The 24,837-nt window shown below is 45.2% G+C and overlaps 1 protein-coding gene across 2 annotated transcripts in view; it reads right to left on the bottom strand.

Moving 5' to 3' along the window:
• TPRG1L (tumor protein p63 regulated 1 like) overlaps nt 1-24,837 on the bottom strand; it is a 111,404-nt gene that overhangs the window by 38,871 nt on the left and 47,696 nt on the right. For both annotated transcript variants that reach the window (XM_085608846.1, XM_085608845.1), the window contains exons 3-4: nt 11,255-11,431; nt 1,930-2,083 (exon numbers count right to left, since the gene is read on the bottom strand). In XM_085608846.1, the coding sequence (XP_085464972.1) occupies nt 1,930-2,083; nt 11,255-11,431 (331 nt within the window). The remainder of the gene's footprint in view (nt 1-1,929; nt 2,084-11,254; nt 11,432-24,837) is intronic.

Genomic DNA, 24,837 nt, shown 5'->3' with positions numbered 1-24,837 from the left:
AACAACCTCTTCAGTAATTCTAAGATCCACATACACATCCACTCATTCACCAACAGTCCTATACAGTCACTCATACATGTACTTACTCATCATATGTACTCATACACCTATACATCCTGTTACACAATGCCACTCATCCATAGAGTTACTCACACACAGTCACTCATGCTAATAAAGAATCAAACATACATTTACTTGCATATACAGTTATACACACACCACCACACTTACTTCTACGGAAACTTACACATACTTAGTCTTTTAAACAATCACTTATAGAAACACATACTTATTCATACAGGAACTCTTTCAATCTCTCACTCTCACATATACTCACTTATATACATCAATAGTCACATATACTAGTTTAAAACATATGTAGTTACTCATAAAGACACTATTGAGACAGTCATTCACTCACTAACACACCCATACACACACTCATCCGCCCATAGTCCTGCACACATGCTGTCTTCAACACATACAAACAGTGAGTCACTCATTCATGCACCTATGCACTACGTAATACCCCCCACCGAACCATGCAGACACTCAGACTGATACTCAAAAAACCCACTAATAACCTATATAGACACCCATGTAGCTACTCACCAACCCATGCAGCCACTTATACACAAAGTGAGAGACTGATACAGATATTTACATATTTAAACATTACTCACCAAGCCATGTATTCACTATGATACACTTAATCAGTCAGTTACACAATCAATTTTTCAAAAACAAATCATCCATTTAGACACTTATATACCCATTTATTCTTCCATCGACCTTGAGATATACATATATAAAACATATTTAATTTTCAGAAAAACACACATTCACTGGATGATGTCATCAGTGATGTCATGAGTGAGGTCACTGACCATGTCGTGAGTGATGTAATATGTGACGTCATCAGCAGTGCATTGCGGGCGCGCGAGTTATAGTTAGCTGAACTAACTATAACGGGGGAATTTCAATGGTTTTGTACAAGTGAAAAGTCCAGCTAACTATAACACCCCTGAAACCTATGGTTTTTTCAGTGAATTTGAGGTTTTTTAAATGCTAATTCCTAACTAGAACGTGCCTGAAACCTATGGTTTTTTCTGTGAATATATATATATACACACACATATATATATATATATATATATATGTATATGTATATGTATATACAGTAGTCGAGTGCCTTCTCAATGCTTTGGGCACTTTGAGGGAACATATATATATATATATATAGGCTTTGTTTCGTTATTTATATTTTTTTTTTACAAGGGATTGAAAGCCCCTGACCCGCCGCGACCAAGGGGAAATGGATACCTGCTGACAAAGTCGGGCCATGACTTCATGGATAGACGCAGGTTACTAAAGCTGCGCCATCAGGTGTGTACATCACAGTGATATGTGGCTGGACGTAGGAGTCTGTGGAGACACTATTTTTTTTAATTTGACTTTGGTGCCAAGAACAACAGTGTTCCCATTGAGGGGAATGCTGGGACAAGTAGTTGTTCCATATTGACCACACGGTTTCCTACAATGAGAGCAAGGCAGCATGTATATAACAAACAGCATGCGTGCACCAAGGTCAGTGGCATTTGAGAAAGGCACAGTCCGAAACGAGTCATACCATAGAAAATAAATGAAATTCTGCAGACCCACTGTGTTCCCTAATCTCTTTCTTGGAGGAAATGATTTTGATATGAGATATATAGCTTATATTCTCGAAGCTATATATATATATATATATATATATATATATATATATATATATATATATATATACATACACACACACACACACATATATACACACACACACATATATACACAGCTTTGAGAATCAATACCATTTGTATCGATTAAGTGTATGTAGTGTAGTATCTCAAGGCACTCAACCTAAGCTTGTAAGAATTTTATATGCATTACCTGACAAAGCGATCCAATCTTTTCATCTGCACCTGCCATGGGATGTTCTGTAAAAGTTGTGTATGGCATTTTCACAGACCATGGATTCCATCTATTTAGAAAGGAGGGCTGGCTGCTCTTATCCCACTGAATACGGATCCCCACGCCATCTCGTCTGCAAAGAGAAACAAACACATGTGTACATTTGGATCCCAGTGAGTGTACATGCTTTGATTATGTCAGTTTTGTAGATGTCACTTCTCTGTGTTCTGGTGGTAATGTGGTCCAAACTGTACAGTTATCCTGAAGAGTTAGAATTGTAAATTTTCGCTTACACAAAATGGCTTGCACTGAAATATAATAAATATTCAGGCAGGGACCTGAGGCACCATTAGAAGTTTCCCCAAGCAATTTGTTCCCTTAAAATTATGGGGAAAAGTCAGATGAAAATGACCTTCCGGACTGCTCATTTCCTGGTAACCTCACTACAACCCTTCGCATTGCAGGCAAAGTATGAAAATGAAATTCAGAATATCAGCCTATGGGCTCCACTAAGCAACATGAAAAAAGTGTACAGAACCCACTGATATTTCAAGGCCTCCCACGGCAAATACCCAACCGAAGAGAGGTTCTTATTGCCCCATACAAGATGGCAAGGAGTAAACTAGTCTCATCCTCGGCTTCCTCTTGGTGTGTTGACCACTTTGCAATGACACCTTCAGAGCCACGAGTTTCACAAGTCACTGTATATCAGATGTGAGTGAATGGGGAAAACGTGTGGGCATAGAATTCCAAGCAGGGGCTGGATTATTTCAGTTCTTTTGAGGTTTTTAGATTTTTTTAAAATTTCAAATAGAAGTGTATTTGACAGGGAGGCAACTTGAAGCAAATGATTAAATAAGACATAGGAAGCCATTGTAGGTCATGCAGTAAAGGGGGGAGTGGTAAAATGTCTTTACTGAATTAACAAAACTATTGGCTGAGTGTAAATCAGCTTTAAACAGAGTGGTTGAAGAGAGGTGAGCCCAAGTAAGTTCTGAGTTGAAGTCAATTTTTTATCTGACTTGCAATGAACAGATATTTTAAAATAGAGGTTAGGAGGCAAATTTTCTTTGGGAAATGTTGATGCTTGTTTCACCTTGTTTATATGGAGTATGAGTGTAAGTGATTAATCTAGAGGACGACCAAACGATCTGTCCTACGGGTCTTAGGAAAACCAAGAAGCATTCCAGTTTCAACTAATCTAGAGGGCCTGGGATTCAAATTTACTCATCATAGCGACAGATACGCCAACACGTCTGAAAATGTAAGAGCATTCTATAAAAGTTTTCCAAAAAGGATTTATGTGCTATTTTGCAGGGGACACCATAAATGGTAAAGCACAATATTGAGTAGAAGACCTCTCCCTATGAAGGGAGGACCTTCTACTTGAATGGAACACTTCCTCTATTGCCACCCAGAAATTGTTTATTAAGCACAAACCTTTTGAGTATCCTACAATGTCAGCACCAATTTGGAGTAGTTTTAGACACTTAAAGAGATAAAGCTGTTGGAGTCTTCGTGTGCTTTCAGGAAGTATGAGACTTGTTCAGCCAATCGTGAAGAACAGATAAATGCTACTGTCAAGCATTTGAATTTGGTTTACAATGTAGATTTATGCCCAAAATGGCAGGAACTTGATGGGGGAAATAGACATTTATCACCATGAACTTGTAAAAATATGCAGCCTGTAGCTTGAATATGCTCATACATCCCTCTCCTCCCATTCTCAGCTGGAGGAGGGGGGGTGGTAAAGGGAAAGCATGCTCAGTTCACTTATCAATTTGTTCACCTTTGCAGATTGAAGATGGGTTTGTTTTCCTGCCCGTGGCTGATTTTTTTAACACAAAGTAGGCAGAATACATTGATTTTCCTTAATGGAATCATAAACATACTGTACGGCACGTATTGGCAACAGTTGTTGGAATTCTATTTTTACCAAGGATGTTGGTAGTCATAATAAAAAAGTCTGTGAAATGGCAGGAAAACATCATGCATAACATTCAGCACACATTTATCTGGGGTGACTCTTGTTATTCTTTCACATGTTTTCCCTCTTGCCCCAGGCATAGATAAGAGAAGGGTGGAGGGAAGGCTTTCAAAATTTTCTACCTTTTTGCTATTTTTCTGAAGGATTTGGCTTCATCTGCTGCGATTGCCAGTAGGCCTACAGAAAAGGTTTTCCTACAGAATGGGGAGTTGGAGTAATTAAGAGAGACATGAGGAAAATTACACAAACCACATGTCATCTAAAAGGAAAAAAATGAGCTGGGTGTCATCAGCGTAGGAGATTATGTTGATTCTGTGGGATCTGATGAGGTTAGCCAGAGGAGTCATTCACATGTTGAAAAGTGTGGGGCCAAGTGATGATTCGCGTGGGACTGCTCAGATAACATGTTCCTTGGGCTCTGATGTGAACATTGTGAACCTGAATTGTTGAGTTCTTCGGGAGAGGAAGGAGGCCATCCTTTTGAGAGCTGGTCCTTGTATTCCCGCTGTGTGTAGAATGGTGAGGAGTGTGTGGTGGGAGACTGTGTCGAAGGCAATAGTTTACACCTTTAACTAGATTTGTTCTAAAAGTAAAGAAAAACTCTATAAAGAAGGGATGACCCATACAAGCGTCAATCTAATAATGTTCCAACTGCAACTAGCTTTGTTCTAAAACAAAAACAAACACATACATACCAAACGAAAGTTCTCTTAAATAGACACTACCTCCCATAAAGTGTTCCAGGAACCTGCATATGAGCTGGCTGATCTGTGCTGAACCACAATGACAGTCCTATGATTGGCAAGTAAAATTACTACATTGGGGAGTGATAGCGTGCAGGTGGAAATTGCGAGATTGTTCAACAGCCTGAGAGAAATGGAGAAACATCAGCCTCCACTGCATTTGCAACTGATATAAAGGATCTTGAAGATCATTTTGTACAGAAGACAGGTTCCTTGATGGGCAATAGTGTATAATCCATTTTATGTAATCTGAAATACTGTAACCATTGGAGAGTCCCAAGGTGTGTTGGGACTTTTTTCCCCCAATGACAAATCAATTTAAGAGGGACTTTTTGGAAATCTATAGATTTGCTAACAAGTAGACCTGCGTAGAGGGCTTTGTCATAGTGCATAGTGAATTTAAAAGGCAGTTTTTATTTAGAAATCAGAGGTGAGAGCTGATTTCACCACCTATGTGCTTTGGGTCTTGATACCTGGGTTGCTATCTTAGAGCAAATGTACTTCCTGATGGATACTTGCTCACCAAAGTTTTTGGAAGGAGGGCAGTGGGTCAATTGTTTGCACAATGTATTTCTGGCCTCGAACCACCATTCTAGCTTTGTAATTCTTGAGACCAAAGTGCTTCTGTTCTGCTAACAGCTATTGCATTGGCTATCCAGGAAATGGTTGAACTGGTTGGTGGCGCCTGACTCAGGGTAGAGAACTGCATATCTGATAGAGACTTCTAGCCACAGATGCCTCACCTTAGAATATTTCCCCAGGTGTCAGACTGGATCCGGAACTTTTTTGTGAGCGGTAGCCCTGAATGCTGGTAGGTGGCATTGTTGGGAATCTCCATGTGGAAAGTAATTTTTGCGGTGTTTATATAGGCACCAGCCAGGGACACAGACATCAGTTCTTTTCTTTCCGTGCCAGCCAGAGCAGATCCAGGAAGAGCTACCCCTTAATCACTTTTTGACTAAGCTTTTATGTGATGCTTTGTCCAAGTCTGTTTTTAGGTTTACCTCCTGGTGAGGCATGATGTCTTCGAGGAAAGCCGGCTTCAAGCCCTGCGGCACCTGTCACCGACAGATGTTGGTAATGGACCTGCACCATGTATGCCTTTGGTACCTTGAGCGGGAACTTTATCTGAAGGTCTGCCACGACTGTCGCGCCATCCACCCTAAGGCCTTTAGGGAGTGAACCCTCAGCTGATGGCAGCTCAATGTGCGACACTGCAAAGTTGATGGTCCCGGTCAAGAGGAAGGTCCCGACAGCGGTCGCGGAGTCAGGGGTAGTTGTTGCATTCGAAGTTGTTGAACTATTCGGGTAATTCCAAGTCCCATAAAAGAAGTTGAATCGTGCTTCGACTCGTCCACTGGCCAATGAGACTAGGGAGCGTCACCTCTCGAGGTCTGGCTCCGCAGTTGAGCTAGAGCCTGGGTCGGCTCTGCGCAGCCAAGAGTTTACTGGAGCCACCCCAGCCCAATTGCATGAATGTTATGAAGCCATGCACCTCATCTTTGGGCAGGCGGTTCCCTGTGGCATGCCTTTGGGTCCCCTGCGTTCGGGAGGGGCCCCTACTGGATCCACTCGAGGCTCTGGTGCCAGTAGGGCTCCATGAATGTATATACGGATTGGTGCCGGTCATGCAACCTCGACCTTTCCCAACACCAATCGCGAGGCCAAAGCTCCCGGTGCCGCCATCCCCATTCTCATCCCGGACTCTGATACAGAGCCGGAGGGGCAACTTCAGAGACTGCTCCAGAGTCCTATTCTTATGGATTAGGACTCGGGGAGGATTAGGAGGGGTCGCTGGACCCTGAAGAAAACCCGCCTTTTGAAGAACAGTGCTGAGGATCTGGGTGAAGTCAGTGGACTGGATACTTCTCCAGATAGCGGCATGCTTTCTCCCCCTACTGCGACTACAGAGGAGAGAGCTTCTTTCCCAATGGGGGTGCGAAGGGCAGCTGAGGTCCTGAACCTCACCTTGCCCTCAGTGGCAGTCAAGACTAATGTCTTGATGGAAGTACCTCAGCCGGGAGTGTCCCCTCCATAACCGCTTCACGCTTTCAATGAGGCACTTACTAACATCCTGCTTGGGACTTGGGCCAAGGCCAACATAGAGGCTCCTGTGAACAGGACAATTGCCAGCTGCCACCGCCCCACTCCAGGGTACCCAAATTTCCTCACCCAACCCCGGAGAGGTGGGTTGTCCAAGCCTCCATGTCCCAACTAAATCCTGGCACATTCCCTACCACACCCCTGGATAGAGAATCCAAAAGGATGGACAATCTTGAAAAGATGATGTATTCTTCCGCCTGCCTGCCACTGCTGTCTGAACACTGCGTGCCTTTTGGTCCGCTATACCCATGCACTGTGGGATACGTTGCGCAGGTGCTACAAACGGTCCCGGAGGAGGCCGGGGCTGTGATCTCACAGGCTATTGCCGATGAGAGAAATGCAGCAAAGTTCACCATCTACTGTGGACCTGACGTCGCCCACTAACTAGGCAGAGTATTTTGTCAACAGTTGCCCTGCAACGCCACACCTGGTTGAGGAGGACTGGCTTTGCTGGGGATGTCCAGTCCTCACTCATGGACATGCCCTTTATTGGGTCCCATCTCTTCAGATACAAGGTGGATTTGCAGCTGGAGTGCTTTAAGGACAGCAGGTTAACAGCCAGGTCCTTGGGCCGTACTATGGCCCCTAGTCACCCTCAATCCGCCTTTCATTCCTACCGGCTCCATGGGTCGGGTGGCCAGCGGTCGGGTCAGGCCACCATCAGCCCCTACAGCCACAGTCTTGAAACCTATCGTCTACCCACATATCATGGGCACCCAGTCGGTGGCAGGTGTTGCTCAATTTCATCCAAAAGAAGATGAGAAATTCAAGATGCTCATTCTGGCTCAGGTCCTGTCTGCTCGAGACCCTGGAAACTGGATGGTAGTGTTGGACTTGCAGGACGTCTATTTTCACATTCCCACCCTGCCTGCCCACAGGCGCTACCTGTGATTCATGGTGGGCCACAAGCATTTTCAGTTCGCTGTGTTCCTTTTTGGCTTCATCAGCACCCCTCAGGTGTTCATCAAGGTGATGGAAGTGGTTTCCGCTCATCTGAAGAGATCAGGGGTGCCAGTCTTCCCCTATCTTGATGACTGGCCGTTGAAGGCGGGCTCGTCCAGGCTGTCATCTCCCACCTCCAGACTACGGTGGACATCCTGCATTCGCTGGGGTTCACCATCAACGTGCCGAAGTCACACCTGACTCCCTCTTAGACGCTCCCTCTAATTGGACCCGTCCTGGACACAGTGCATTTCGGACCTATCCTCCCAAATGGCGAGGATATTAGAGTTATGATGCCAATGTTTCAGCCTCTATCCTGGATTTTCCTTGAGAAGGACTCGGAGCCTGCTGGGCCTCATGACCTCCTGCTTGCGACGAATGCCTGTTGGCATATGCAGGGTCAGCAGTGGGAGCTGAAGTTCCAGTGGGTGCAACATCAGGGAAATCTCCCTGACATGGTCCAAAACTCGGAGGAAACTGCAAAGGGCCTGCAATGGTGGCTTACAAACCGCGATTAGGTCAGCGGCAGACCCTTCTCCCTTCCTGAAGCAAATATCAGTGGTGACAGATGGTCACTTCTGGGATGGGGTGGCCACCTGGAAGAGGTGAAGATCAGAGGACTCTGGTCTTTGGATACCACACCAACCTATGGAGTGATCTGATTGGCATTGAAATCATTTCTACCCTCCATCCAGGGAAAGCTAGTGCAGGTATTCACGGACACCACCACCACCATGTGGTACTGCAACAAGCAGGGCAGGGTGGGGTTTGGGTAGCAGACCCTTTGTCAAGAGGCTCTGCATCTCTGGACAGGCTGGAACAGCAATGCATATCCCTGGTGGTTCTTTGAATGCCAGAGCAGACAAACTCAGCCGAGGGTGCCTAGAGGATCACGAATGGCATCCAGAGGCGGTGCAATGCCTCTTTCGACAAAGGGGAGAGCGTTGGTTAGATCTGTTCGCCACCACTGAAAACGTGCAATGCCAGCAGTTCTGAGTGCTGGAGTTTCCAAGGAAGCTCTTGCTTGGAGATGTTTTTTGTCTTGAATGGCTCTGGCCTCCTCTAAGCCTTTCCACCCATACCACTCCTACCCAGAGTACTCAAGAAGATCAGGAACGACCGGGCCCAAGACATCCCTGTGGCTCCAGACTGGGCACGAAGAGTCTGGACACCAAGCTGTTGAGCATGTCCTTCGGTCCTCCGATCAGGCTGCGCCTTCAGTAGGATCTTCTGTTACTGCAGCAGGGGAGGGGTTTCCACCAGACCTGGTCAACGCTCCGCCTTCTTGTGTGGAAATAAAGCAGCGACAATTGAAAGCTTTTGACCTTCGAAGTCTGTGATGCTATTTTGACAGCCAGGAATCCCTCTACCAAGATGGTTTACGTCTGCCCAATTTGTGGCATGGTGTTCAGAAAGGCACATTGATCCCCTTTCTGCCCCCCACCCTTTTTTATGTTCTCCTGTTTGTTCATTCCCTTCCCCAGAGGGGCTCTATTCTGGGCACCGTTAACGGATTATCTATCTGCAATTTCTGCTTTTCTTCGGGTGCCTGACCAACCCTCCTTTTCCCAATCTCCTATTCTACATAGGTTTCTAAATGCCCTGCAACATGTTACCTCCCACTCCCTTCGTTATACCCCCAGTGGAATCTCAATCTTGTCCTCTCCTTTTTCATATGAATGCTCCCTTTGAGCCTCTGCACAATTGTCCGCTCAGGCTCCTTACCATCAAGACAGCCTTTCGAGGTGATAACATCTGCCCGGAGGGTCAGTGTGTTTCAGGCCTCATCATCCAAGCCTCCAGATCTCATCTACCCAGACAAACTGGTACTTCATACGTGAGCTTCCTTTCTTCCGAAACTGGGCTCTCGGTTTCACGTAGGCCAAACAATCACTTTGCCTACTTTTTACTCTCCACCTCATCCCTCCAAGGAATAGAAGCGACTTCACTGCCTAGAGCAAAAACGGGAGTTGTTGTTCTATCCTGACCGCACAAAAGAGTTCTGGGTGGACGACCAACTATTTGTCAGGTATGTCAGAGCGAAGAAAGGGCGGGCCGTGCAGAAGTGGACCATCTCCCAATGGAACGAGTTCTGCATCAAAATCTGTTAAGCACTGGCCAAGAAGGAACCCCCTGAGGGTTTGGGTGCTCATTCCACCAGAGCTAAAGCTGCAAAAACTGCGTTAGCTCGTGGAGTTCCGGTCCTAGATATCTGCCAGGCAGCAACGTGGGTCTCACTGCACATGTTCCACAAACATTACTGTCTGGACAGTCAGGTCGGTAGAGATGGGCATTTTGCCCGTTCGGTCCTGCTGGGCTTTCTCGTGTGAAATTGGTCTGCTAACCCACCTCAGGGGGGTATTGTTTGGGTATCTATGCTAATGTAAGGAATCTGGGGCTAGAAGTCAGATGAACAAGTTACTAACCTTCGGTAACGCCTGATCTAGTAGAGATCATCTAGCCACAGATTCCTTGCCGACCCACCCATCCTCCCCGCTCTGTGAACAGATTTCTAGGAAATTTTATTTCCATTTCAGGGCCCTAGTCTTCAGGAGTGGAAAGTCATGAAAAGTAACTGACATCAGCACACCTGGTTGGCGCCTATATAGGCACAACAAATGACACTTACGGTGCAGACGACGCCAATTATGCCATGGGAAGCTGCACAACGCCACCTACCGGTGCACAGGGGTACTGCTCACAAAATATTAATGGATCCAGTCTGACACTTAGAGAATATTCTAACGTACAGAATCTGCGGCTAGAGTCTCTACCAGGTACAGCTTTAAGAAAGGTAAGTAACTTGTTTATCACTAGTATAGGAGTGCAACAAGAAATGGTGTGATTAAGGAGATCAATTAGGAGTGAGGTTACGTTATGGAGAGCAACATATGAAGGATATCTGTAGGACACTACAGGACGATAATTTGTATGGAAACACTGGACCCAGCCCGTGGTAAGGAAGGATTATGGAATCAAGGTAGTTCAACAGTAGATTGATGTCAAAGTATGAAGAAAATCAAGAATCACACAGTACCAATGAAAACTATAAAACAATCATTGGCATAGCCAATAGGTCTCGCCTTTGGGACCTTATAAGTGTTTAGCCATGCAACAGTTGCAAATCTAAATACTTCTAAGGTCCCAAAAGCGAGACCTATTGGCTATGCAAAGCGGCCGTGCGGCTGCGAAAGTGATCGCGATAAAACATCAAAGCGGCCGCGAAAGTTGAAAGTAATCGCGGTAAAGCGCGGCGCGCGTGCCCGCGCACATGCACTGTAGCTCTAGGCTGGCCTGGTAGCACTTTTTGGAGCCCTCTCAATAAGTCTCGCCAGACCAGCGCATGCGCTGGGTCAGGCGAGACCTACACAGGAGGGTAAAAAACTTTCTGGTCAGAACAGAAGTATTTTCCTTCTATGTTAGGGTTTCACAGTGCTTATAAATATTAAAACCAACCATGTGGTTTTTACTCGGAGCATTTGCAAGTAAAAGTTAAATCAAGTATGGAGGATAACCGAGCAAGACTTACCTGTTTAGCGATTTGTGAGGAAACTGAAATTCTCCTGTGGAAATAGTGTCCACCGCATTTAGAGATACTCTCATCACCTGCTGGCACTGTAGGTTGATAAAATCGTATTTACAGATGAGGAGGGATTTATCTGTGATCAGAACCAGACGCTCCTTATCATTGTTCCAGTGGTCAACCCTGTTATGACAAAAAACAAACAAAAAAAATTCTCATTAGTGAAAGATGTTTGAGAATACAAGAAAACGAACTGGCTACTCACCTGTAAGAATAGTTTTGGAGCTGGAAGAATTTTCTATATTCAAATGCTGTAAATTATTTGCCATCCATTGGCTTGGTCCAGCATTGTCTTAGTCATTTACCTTTTTAGGTTTCACCTGCACAGCGTTTGCAATGCGATTGTGAAATCTATTGTAAGTAAAAAACAAAAACAAAAAAATCTTAAGCGTGTTACAGCCCATACTTACCATTTGTTTTCCTGCTTGTTACTCTGTGTTTCCTTGCTTTTCATTGGTTTTGGCGTGTTATTTACCGTCAGTTTCTGGTGGGTCCTGTTTCTTTTCTTGAGTTCATCTTTTCTGTGGAGCCTGGCCAAAGTACTCCTTTCTTTTGAAGTTTTCATCCGCCTTACGGGAGCTATTTTTTTCATTTTAATCCAGCTGGATTGTGGTGGACTGCATGTATTTTATGGGAACAGTGTCTTTTTTTCAGAACACATCTATTGTTTTTTAATGCATATGGACTTTTTTTTTTGATGGAGCTTTAAATCAGGCTATTTTTGGGAGACATCCATTCTGTAACATTGTATACGGACTTCATTATTTTTTCGAACACATCTTTTGTTTTTGAATGGTAGACTTAATTGTTATACGCTCACGAATTTCATTATTTCCCTTTTTTTAAAAAAACATTAAGCTTCTTTGCTGATGTTGAGTCGCTGCAGAGACTCGAAACTGGTTTCCCATCTCCAAAAGTCGTCAGGTCTGGCCATTACGTCACATCCTCTGCATTGTGGGACCTGCGTCCCTAGCTGGGTGCATCTCACATTTTTATTCCTCACAAATTGCGCCAGAACGAGAGGCAAAAGGCACTCAGCCATGGACCTTTACTGTGCGCCTGAGAGCACTGGTTTGGTGGTGGGAGAAAGGGACGGCTTCAGTTTCAAGCCTCATGAGAGTCCTTTGGCTCTAAGGGGAAGATGAGATGGAGGTTTGTGATCTAGCTTAACAGAGACGGGGGGGGGGGGGGGGGAGGAGGGGAGAGGGCGGTTTGTGCTGCCACAGACTTGTCCTCCTTCCCTTACCCCAGTCTCTTCTCCACGAATCTCTCACGCTCCCCCTGAAGTTTCCTCCCACCTCCACAGGTACAGGGGCCCGGGCAGCGACTGTTGCTTCTTCCATTCCAACCCCCTCCGGGGCTGCCCTGCCAGGGAGCACCAAAACACACAACCCCGGGCTGCATTTGTTTTTTAAATCTGGAGAGCCTCGCGGTCCTCCCCAACCCACAGTGTGTTGTTAGAGCCCTGTCTGGAGAGTGGTTCCAAAATCCAGTTAGAATCCTTTTTCTGCAATTGTACATCAGTCTTAAAGGTTGCTACCTCTGGCAAGTACTTGTAAAACTGCAAGTGTGTTTCCCGCCCAGTTTCAGGCATCCAAGCAAGGGAGTCAGTCCCTCGCCCCCTCCATCAAAAAGTTTACTAAAGACGGTTTGGTCTTCAGAGACAGCTCCGTGAATTCCCACCCTCCTCACTCATCGCTGTTTATTTTGAAGGACAATAATATCCATTTATTATTGCTGAAAGTTATTAAATGTAAAAATTAATAACGGGGCTCTACGGTTTCCCAGGTCTATGCCCCATTAGATCGTCAAAGCCAGATTTGTTGTCTTTGCATTCCTGTATTCGTAGCTCTGATTAGCTCATTATTCAATCACTTAATGTAATTTCACCAATTACAATATTTTTATATCAACTTTTTCTGCTCCTAAGATCTGTAAATAATGGTTAAATGGGACTCGATTTACCATCCTCAGAAGACGGAGTTTGCCTTACCAGGGTTCAAACTCTAACCTTCAGATCACTGCAGATGTGTGAGAGAAGTGTTAGATCACTCAGCCATCTGCCTCCCCCAACATTGTGTTAGATCACTGAGCCATCTGCCTCCCCCAACATTACCATAATGGAAAGAAAAAGTAAGCCTGGCATAGAAGAACCACCCACACGTGGGATCCAGGAAACTTGGGAGCTCTGTAATAAGATGCATTTGCCTGGTTCACTGTAGTGTCATATGCTGTATACAGTATCTGAGCAACTATTACAGAGATATAAAGTTGTGATAAACTTGCATTTCTAATGGATAAAGTAAAACTCCAAATCCCAGAATGCAAAGTAAATAAAAGTTTCCATTATCAGCGGCCCAGAAAACGGCCTGGTATGGTCTCTTTCTGCCCCCCTGTCCCCTAGGAGTTGCCAATATTGCAGGCATTGGTAATTCTGGATGGCAATAATCCTCCGAATACATGTTCTTTGGGGATACATTGTGAATTGCACTGATATATGCATGTTTTTGGCCAATTGTCAGTGTCACCTGGACACCTAACCTGCTTTCAGCAGGAGAAATGTGTGACGGAAAACACTGGGCCCAAAATGTGACTGTGCATCTTACAACTCGAGGCACTTGTAATTAGGGCCTAAGTGAACCATTCGATCCTGGAAAGCGGCACTTTATGATCTTCCATGTAATTTCTCCCATATTTGGTACTCATAGTATCGAGTGCTGGAAAGATTAGCTGGATGACTCACTCACATCTCAGTGCTTTAGTCCTGGATTTTGCTATTAGACCTCAGTGTACTCTGGTACTGGAATACATTTGACGTGAGCCAAGACTACAACAAGAATGCGTGAGGCTAAATCACAGCTCACGACTGTGGAGGAGGCATGGTTTATTGATTAAGTTGCAGAATTTGGAATCTGGTTGGTATCCAACTTTAGCCCCACTTGTCAATCAGGGCAAATATTGTTACATCTCTGCCAAACACCCTCCTACTCTATCTAGAATCACATCTGGAATCAAAATTTGTGTAATGTGGTGTCTCTATTATTTCAGGCGTCCTCGAATTAGTTCCGTCAACAAAAAGGAGCACTCTAATGGATTTCCTCCAATTTTATACGATTTAATAACCGTTTCTAAAACCAATAATTTAATCAATTTTATACTTATCAATGTGAAATTATTAAATGTAGTATTTATTGCCACTCCATCACAGACTGCCACTTTCACTCACACAGGCTCACCTATACACACACTTGCACATAAACACTCCCTCTCTCTCACACACTTTACCCCGCAGGAACGCATACAACATACATTTAAAACTTTGTTTTTTACTTACCTGATGCTCCAGTTTGTATTACACTAAAAGTGAATAATATACAATTATTCACTGTCTGTGTAATTAAAAAGTGAGCTCAAAACAAGAAAGGCAAAGCGGACCCTGTCTTCCTGGCACTGATTTTACCACCTCTTAGGGGTCACACAGGCAGTGGCAGGGGCCGCAGCTGCGGGCAGGCAACCCTTAAATGACATCCATGGCTCCCTTCTCCCCCACGCCTTCCTCTTGTTACTTGTCCCCCAACCCTTAAAGAAAAAAAGGGCTATGACGCACTTTTTTTCTTTACCTTAAGCCATGTTGCACAGCAGCCAGCACTGCTGTGTCACATGTCTAAATATACTGCCAAAGCCAATAGATCTTGCATAGGCGCAACCTATTTGCTCTGCCAATGCTTGTTTTGTGGTTTGTGTCTTCGACCACTTAGTCCTAGGTCTGTCCATGCAGAACAACAGACGTATGCCCCAGAAGTCTCTCGGTGGGGTCGCCATCTTCAGATTTTATTTCTTCCCCTTGGCTTCCTTTTCTCCTATATGTATTCCAACCTCTCTCCATACCAATTCACCTCATTTAGGGGTTGAATTTGAATCCAGCAAATTCTTCAAGCTACAAAACTACTCATACTTGTAAGTTATCATTTAGTTTTGCAGCGTGAAACTTTTCTGGATTGACATGCTTTGCATTAATTTTGTAGGCGAATTTGCCACCCCTGGGTGCTGGGTTGAAATGAGAGTGGTTGTGCAAACGGGTGTCTCAGTCTTTTTAGGTCTCGCCTAGCGTTGCAGCGCGAATGCGCTGCCATCGCTTTGCGAGGCATGCAGTATATACTGTAGTGTGGAAGCTTCGTGGAAGCTCCACCCACTCTCTGCCCATTGGCTTTTGTATTAAATGCTGCCTTCCGATTGGTTTGAGGATTGTTAGTCCCTCCTCATACTTCATTTGTATCCTTCCACAGCTATTGGCCCCTTTACTCCTAGCACTATTTTCTTTTAGGCCTCGTCTAGCGTTACAGCGCGCATGCGCTGACATCGCTTTGCAAAGCATGCAGTATATACTGTGGTGTGGAAGCTTTGTGGAAGCTCCTCCTACTCTCTGCCCATTGGCTTTTGTCTTAAATGCTGCCTTCCGATTGGTTTGAGGCTTGTTAGTCCCTCCTCATTCTTCATTTGTATCCTTCCATGGCTATTGGCCCCTTTACTCCTAACACTATTTTTCTTCCCTGTCTCTCCACCCCATCGCCCCCTCCCTCAGTCTATGACTTTTCAACCTCCCCTGCCCCTCGTTCGTGTTTTCTTGCCTGCCGGCACTTCCGTTTTCATCTTTATTATTGCCAGCTTGAAATATGTGCGTTCAAGATGCGTGCTGTACAAAAACTTCTCGTTTAATGAACTAGATTTTAATGTTACTCTAAATATAATAAGACTCTAGGCAACCTTCGGGGTATGCATGGCAACTGACGCCTCTTAGTTCACAAATTGCATTGTTTTCGGGCAGGAGGAGCGGCAGTGTTTTAACTCATGCTTAAAACAAGCACTTTTAATAACTTCCTCTCAATTCAGTGCTATAATCTTGTGTACTGAGGTGACGCGCTAAAGAAATGCACTTTTTTGAATTGTGAAGAGACATTATCGCACATTTACATCATGTTTACTGTATGATTAACATGCCGATCATTTTCACGTCTCGCCCATTGGCTCTTCTCCGGCTGGCTCTACCTGCTAATTAATATATTGGCTTGCGCACCTCTAACAAAGAGAGATGAATGGATACATGACAGTGAGCCCGGTAGATGGTAGAAAAATAGATTGGTGCAGACAAACAGACAAAGTCAGTCTCCATTGCCTCACGTCAGAATCATCACTTTCAATAACCTGGAAATTTGCCAGCAACTCCTGCATGCCCCAACCTCATCCCCATCACCTATTCTTAGCAGAAGCGGCAGATTCTGAGCTGTGCCCTGCTGGTGCAGAGGAGCACGGCAGAGTCTGTAGAAGCGCTAGGATCCCTAGCCTCTCCGGGCGGGCACCTAAGCCTTCCGGGTGCCTTCACACTCAGGATAAATGAATACATTTTGTTCTGTGCTTTAGTCGTCCCTCCGTGAGCACTGTCTGGTAGATGAACCTCTGTGTTAATAAACAAATTCAAAGAGGTGGTTGGGTACAAACCAACAACAGCCACAATACCGTACGTTTTGAACGTGTAGTTAAATAACTGCTCATCAAGTACCTCATTGGCTGATCATTTCATGGCACTACCAAAACTACATTTGGACACATTAGCTCAACTGTAAAAGACTCCCTTCTATGGGTCATTTAACAATTCAGGGCTTTGGGGTTAGGTAACCTACTTTGGATGGTGTGTAAAAGAGTAAACACAAAAATTAATGCAATGAAACTAAGCAACCAGTACTGTCTAAAACACTGTGAAAACTGACACGCATTCTGGCATTTTGTTTAGTTAATGTAGATTTCCTCATAGATGCGAGTAAAGTACTCTTAATATCTTAATGAAATCTGCACTCTTAACTAATAGCACCGGGCGACCTTTGACAACTAGGCAATGAATACATTTTCATTTACCCCCAAAGCCCCCCTGCCCCCGCTCCGTTGGCAAACTTCATTGCCTCACAGTGTTTTGGCGATAACCAAGACGCAGGATAGGGAGTCAAACAGTCCAGAAAATGAAAGAGAAGCCGGGATTCAGATTCACATGCTCCGATCCTGATCGCGTTGTTTAGTCTGTAAGCGCTACTTTTATTAATGAGTTTCGCATTATTAAAGCACCACGGTGTGCATGTGTGGTGACACTTCATCCATGAGGTACGTGCCAAGCAATTGTTGACACAATCCACACTGCGTCTTTTTCAATATATTTATCACGAAGTGCAGGACCATTCCAAGGGATTTTGCACACTACATACATTCACTCCAAAAATAAAACTTGTAGGTAAAAAAGAAATTGCCATTTACAACGTCAATAGCTCCAACTCACAAATGCAAGACCTATTTGCATTGCAAATGCTTGTATGTCCAACCTGTGCTTCCATGTTACCTTGGATTTCCATGCAGTAAAGTTTTGCAAAGGTGGGCACAGAAGACCATGTGACTGCCATGCAGATGTCATTTATAGACACTTTAGCAATGAGAGAGTATCGCTCTTGATGACTGGCTAACCCTTGTTTAGCAGGGCAAAAGAAATAGAAAACTTGCTTCCTTTCCCCTTCGGTTTGTTTACTGTAGGCAATATAGGACTGTCCTTTTGAAATCCAATGAATGAAGGGCCCTTTCTGCTTGGGATTTTGGTTGTCTGAAAAACACAGGTTACGGTGGCTTTGTTGAAATGATAGTACGCAATTACCTTTGTGAGAAACTGAGTTTATTCCCATTACCACTCTGTCTTTGTGCATTTGAAGGTAAGGTTTTTGCTTTCTGACAGCCTGTAGTGCCTTAACCCTCTATGAAGGTGTGATGGCAATTAAGAAAGTACTCTTCAGTGTTAAGTACTTGAGTACCACATTAATAATGAGCTCTAAGGGTGGTTCCATGAGTTGCATCAGCACTAGGGTTAGGTTCCAGATTGGTGTGGGGCTGATCTTGGTGGCATAGCCTCTTTGCTTCCACCAAGAATCTCTTGAGGACCGAAGTGTTGAAAACAGGCCTTGTAGGATGCCACTAGTGTACGCCACCATGGCCGACAGGTGTACCTTAAGTGAGGCATTATAAAGTCCCTCATCTAGCAGGTAAGTGAGGTACCTTGTCCAGTTTAACCAATGTCCATTCTTGTCACACCAGTGCAAGAGTATGTTACACTTTGCGGTGTAGCACTTCCTTGTGACCTCCTTTAGACCCACATAACCCACAGAGGTAGCCCCAGGAGACTTAACACTAGGTCTTCAGAAGTCATGTCACTAGGCTGAGTGGCTGGTTCCAGGTGGTATACCTGGTTCCTTTGAATTGTCAGAAAGCACTGATTTTCTATCAATCTCAAAATCCCGTCCTGCGCCAGTTCACAGGTTGGAGAAACCGGTTTCTCTGCCACGGGCATGCTATCAGGATTAGATTCATGGGCGCTTGCTTGGATCCATCTAGCACCAGTGGTATTTGTGGGTGGGGGGAGCATATGCAAGTTTCACTGACCATTCTATTGATAAGGTAAATACCTAGATTGGTGGTGTAGGACCTGTATGAAAGCGTCTGCATTTTGTATTCTCTTGAGTTGCAAAGAAATCTACATGTGGTGTGCCACACTCCTGAAAGATCTTTACACTAAGGGGCATATTTACAGTGGAATGGCGGAGCAGGACGTTAAGCACCAAATGCTAACGCCATGCTCCGCCATTCCGAAAACGCATGGATGAGTCGTATTTACAAATATAGTGGCACATCCTTGTGGTTTCCCTAGCGCTGGCACTAAATTAAGCTGCCTAGCACCAACCTAGGCATCCTTGCACTACAGTGAAAGGGGGCCCGCGTTGAGGAAATGAGTGTTTATTTGCAGGAAGGGACACCTTCCTGCACATAATCGCAAATGGCGATTTGAAACTTCTCTGCTTGCTGCAATGAGCAGCAAAACACAGAAGTTGCAAATCGTAATTTTTTTTTAATGATTGTTTATGTGCAGAAAGGTGTCCCTTCCTGCACATAAACAATCATTGATGGCGCTTTTCTGTTTCTACGTGTGCTACACAATGCAGCACACATAGAAACAGCAAAAACAAGGAGAAATAAAGCATTTCTCCATGTTAATACCAGGTTTTCCCTGGTCTTAATTTTGGCGCTGCCTCCTATTTACGCGACCCTTGGAAATATGGGGTAGCATTTTTTTTTTTTTTTTAAAAAGGGTACCTAATTTACAAGGCGGCGTTATGCCACGTTAAGTGGCTTAATGCCGCCTTGTAAATAAGGCGAGCCCCTATGGCCTCAGGAATGTTGTTAAAAGTGACTTTCCTGTGGCGATCGGAGCTTGTAAATATGCCCCTAATTGTTGTTTTAGTTCCCACTTATGTGAGGAACTTCCCTGTCTACTTTTGTGTTTTGCACTCCTGGTAGGTGTATTATTACTGGTATTAGCTTTCTCTGCATGGCCAATCTCCATATGCTCTTTATTAGTTTGGAGAGCACATGTGAGTTTGTCCTTCCCGGCTTGTTGAGGAAGGGCATGGCGGTCGTGTTGGTTGTCTGGATTTGAACCAAATTTCCCCTATGTGTGGGAAGCTTTTAGCTAAAGACTGTCTTTAGGTCGAACGCATTTATGTGGTACATCGTCTCCTCTAGGCAACAGATGTTCAGTTTTCCCATGTGCGATGTGTCCGTTGTGATGGGTACAGAGAAAGGTCTGCCGACTGTCATATGGTTTCTGTTTCATCACTATCTCTTTACTTTCTCTGTGATAGCATCTACATCCTTCCAACTCCCGGCAGCCTGTGACCATTGCCGCTGCAGCCACTCATGAATGGTTTCATGTGAAGACTGGCATGGGATGCTAGCAGTAAGCAAGATGCCATTATGCCCATTAGCTTCCACAGGGCCATTACTGTTGGAGTTGGACCCTTCTGGTAAAGGAGAGTTTGCTCCATCAATGCCTGGTTCCCATTTTCACTCAAATGGCTCTGAGTAACCTGGAGTTAAGTCTCGCTCCCTCTATGGAACCCAGGATGATTTCTCTAGGTTCAGAAACAACCATAGCCTGGGACGGCGCCTTTATCGTGGCATCTATGATGTCCTGTCCCTTCCTGAACACTTTGCCTTTACCAGTACATTGTCCATGTATAGGTATATATTGATCCAGTCTCCTCAGTTATGCTGCCACAACAGCAAAGCATTTTTTGAAATTCCTTGCACAGGTTTGATCCCATAGGGGAAGTATCCTAAACTGGTATAGGAACTGGTCTACTACGAACCTCAGGAACTTCTTCTTGTGTCATCTTAAACTTTAGTGTCTTGATGATATGGTTTATCGCCCGTAGATGTAGGATGGGTTGGAGGGTCTTCTCTGGTTTTGGCACCAGAGAGTCTTTTCCTTGTTGTCATTTTCCATGTTGCGTTTTCTCTTTAAGTTATCTGTGACATTATGTCGCTGATACAGTTCTTCCTTGCCGCTGGTCTTTGGTGGTGGATCGCTGGGGGTTTTCATAATAGTTTATGAACTTGTCAGAGGTGCTATCTTCCACTTCTGGAGGAATCCTCAGATCCTGCCCCCTGATATTTGTTTGGGAATGGGCCTCTGGTGGCAAGTCACTTGGTCATTGGTCCCACTCAAAATGAGGCGATTCCTCTCCTCTGGCACTCTTAACAAAAAGAGTACTGCTACTGTCCTGGGGTGCTCTGTGTGCCAATCTGCAATCTAAATGTGGCATGAGGGGTGTATGCTTTGACCATTCCCTTGTGGTTACTCTCTTCCTTGATAAGACTCCTCCTCAGAACGGCCCTCTGAATTGTAAGGCATCCATCACCGTTGCAGTCTGGTTGTCCTTAATGTTTTGCAGCGATTTGTCCACTGCCTTTCCAAAGAGGATCACCCCTGTGAAGGGCATGTTTAGGACTGCTGCTTGCAACTCCTGCTTGAAGTCAAAAACTTGACCAGATGTGCCTTCTTATGATGGTACCCGAGCACAACTGTCTGTGTAGGCTGTGTCAAAAGCGAATTTTAAGCATGCGCTAGTAATGGTTCAACCTCCCTAAATGAAACTGTTCCCTCTTTTTCTACTGCTCTGGAAAGTGTTGCCTCAATTCCTCCATCACCTTCCATTGCTGATGGCCTCGTCTTTTGACACAGAAAAGGTGATGAAGAAATGGGAGGATGCTTGCAGTAAGTCGAACCATTGGCAATCACTTGAGATAACATTCCAATCCACCGTTTTTGCCCACCTTGCCACCCTAGTCTGGACCAACCATATGCATATCAGTCTTGACCCTGCTGCAATTGGAACAGCTCACCACAAACTGCCAGGCCCTCTCTGAAACAGGAAACAAGCAACAGAAACACAATTTCGTCCCAATTGGTGCTAGTGCATCACAAGTCGCTTGGTTCCAGCTGCACAGAACTCACATCTAGGCACACCCTTGCCACTTATGGTGGCAAATCAAAAACACAAAAGGTGATGGGAGGGATGTTTGCAATAAGTCTAACGACTGCCAATCGCTCAGAGTAGCATTCCAACCTACTGTGTTGTGCAGAATATCGATAGACCAGGATGCAGCCCCAAGTAATTACCAGTGGCTGAGATGAATTCATCTATTACACCCATCAATTGTTTGAATACATCAATTCTGAGTAGAGAGTAAGAGTTGGCGATCTGCCATCGAGTGGCTGCTGACCTTTCCATCTTGCATCCCCACCATTACCAGTCTTACTATCTCTGCCAGGTTGAGTACCTTTGTGTGCTGTGGTGACTATAACGGATCAGCCGTCACATTGCCCTTGATACAAGGGGATCTTGGAAAGACTGCCTATATTTCTTTTCCTCTCAGTCAGTGCCTTGGCTGTAACTGGCTCCCTTAAAGCCTCTTGTCCCAATCCAGGACACCGGGCCGCTTTGAGGGGAACATGCTCCTCCTTTCTGAGGGACTTTAGAAGGAGAAATAACTCTGCCTGCTTCTCTACCAAGTGCACTCCATATGGATCCACTGCTATTTTGGCAACGGTGTTATACACTGCCATGTCAAGTGGGGAATTTTGAAATTTAAATGTCCACCTCATTTTCGGGGGAATCCTGCCACCCCTCCTCGGTTTAGGCCATGGAATGGCTCTTGCTCAAACCGACCCTCTTCAGATTGCCCTTTATTTTAGATTCCCTTCTCTTGGGAATCTGGGGTGGTCAGAGTCTAAAGGCCCTGTGTACTCTTCCTCACTGTCTTTATCCCTTTGAGGTTTTTGAGGGATTCCTCCATTTCAACCTCAAAGCGGCATTTCTTTTGACATGGAGGGCTTTGTCACGTCAAAGCCTTCCTTTTCGTCATCAAAACCTCTGTCTCATGACACGCCTTGTCCCTCCAACACTCTCGAAAGACTTTCAGAGGCTAAGCCGGTTCCGAGGTTTTAACACCAGTGTCTTTCAAATTAGACACATAGGGTTATTTATGGTTGTGCCCGTCCACAATTATAGGTGTTTTCAGCATGGAGGTAGCCTTTGAGGACTTAAAGACTGAGTATTTCGGCTTAGCCCTACTGCTCCCCTTCATTGGGAGCGGGCATTTTGTGTAGCTTTCCTTGGACTTCCCCTTGAACCAGCTCAGTTTCTTCGAGGTCTCTCTTATTGCTCGACTGCCACCACTTTGATCAAGACATGTTTGTGCTGAGACGAACATTGCACAAGTGTGCCCACCTCGGTTTCTCTCGGTTCATCAGAATCTTTGGCTGAAATTTGGTGCACTTGTTAAACCCCTCCACTCTGTGGTCCTCTGGTAGACACATGTTACACAGCTCATGGTTCTCTTAAGTTTGGGCAAACTTGTGGTGACACACGAGTCAGAATCTAAAAGCAGTGTGCACCATACCAGTTCATACTCTGAACCACAAGGTCGAGACCCTCACATGTAAAAACTTAACTTGGGTGTTTTTCTGGTCTACCTAGAAAGCTACGTTAATTTCTTCTAACTATCTGATGCTTTTTCAGCTCGTTTGTTAGGAAAAGACTTTTCTTCTCAAAGCTGTTTTTCCAGACCCAGCAAAAAGAAATTGAAGATGGCAAGCCTGCCAAGGGGCTTCTGGGAAGTATGTTTCTAACATGTTTAACATCATGCAAGGAGGGATACAGCACCAGCTGGTCAACAAGGCAAACAGTTTCTCTCCTTTAAAAAAAAGATTTGTTTAAGAGACACAATTGCAGACTCGGAGCACAGCATATGAATGCAGAAAAGATTCACACTGCAATATTTGCCTTTCCAGATCATCATGTTGCAATAAGACACTATGAATATAAAACAAAAAATGTCACGGCAAGGTGGAACATTAGCTAATTTCTGGTGATCTTTTATTATTTGTAACAGATTCAGCCAATGTACGGAGTTAAACCAAATTGATCAGTTTGGGGAACCACCAAGATCTAGGGTAACACTAATACGTGTGATATTCTTAGCTTGCATGGTCTTTTCACAGCAGATTTTACAATTGGAACATCAAATGGACAAACAAGTGAACAGGTACCAAGGGATATAGTTAACTGACAACCTTTCACAAGTAGTCCACGTCAATTTGGGTTCAATGCAAGAAAGAGATAACAAGCATTGAAAATGCAATAGGTCTCGCCTTTGATTAAGTTAAAGCCATTTGCTTTGCTAATGGTATTGTATAGCAAAGCAAATGGCTTTAACTTAATATAAGGCGAGACCTATTGCATTTTTAATGCTTGTTACTCTGTTACTTTTTTGTCTTCCATCTTTGCCAGTACCGCTGGTGCCCCGCCCCCTGTCAATGCTGTTGATACCCCGCCCCCTGCCTGTGTCCTTCCGGTGCCCCGTCCACCCTGCCTGCCTCCTGCTGGTGACCCCAGCCCTGTGTCTGCCCGCCCTCTCAGCGTCCCCTTGCCCACGGTGTCCCAGCACACTGAGTTGCCTCCCAGTGATGTAATGACTCGCATAGCTGCGGGATGACAGCTGAGCCCCCGGACCCAGCTGGCTTTGATCACAGACACATTCTGCCCTTCGCTTCCTGCAGGTCGGAGAGTTGGCTCCGTGCCCGAGAGAGCCAGCACGGGAGGGCGGAGAGTGTCCGCGAGCATTCAGGGACCGAGGGCAGAGAGAGACACAGGAGATCAGAGTAGAGAGCTTTGTGGCACTCGAACTCAGAGCAGCGAGAGCCCGTGGAGAGAGAGGGAGTACTGGGCAGAGAGCCCTACCTGGGCAGAGCCTTCGGAGGAGTAGGAAGGGCAGAGACCTGACCAGAGGAGCACGCAGCACCAAGGACACACAGAGTCTCCAAAGTGCTTCCTCGTTGAACCCCGAGGGGCCCGCTGCGCTGGGATTGGACCCAACCGCGAGCGGTTGCCTGGTAACGAAGACGCTCGTCTGGCCGAAGCAATGCTGGGAGTGGAGGAGGCGCGGGGCGTCTCTTGGCAACCAGGCCTCTGCACTTCCCCCACTGAACACCGTATCTGGAGTCAGGGAGCAGCGAAGGAAGAAAGACAACGGAGACTCCCTTTCAAAGTTAATCGGAGCCGAGTGGCATTTCAGGGGCTGGCAGTAAAGAAGTAACAGTCACG

This window comes from Triturus cristatus, chromosome 1_2, assembly GCF_964204655.1.
Source record: "Triturus cristatus chromosome 1_2, aTriCri1.1, whole genome shotgun sequence".
Classification (NCBI taxonomy): Eukaryota; Metazoa; Chordata; class Amphibia; order Caudata; family Salamandridae; genus Triturus; species Triturus cristatus.
This window is presented reverse-complemented; position numbering and strand designations above follow the sequence as displayed.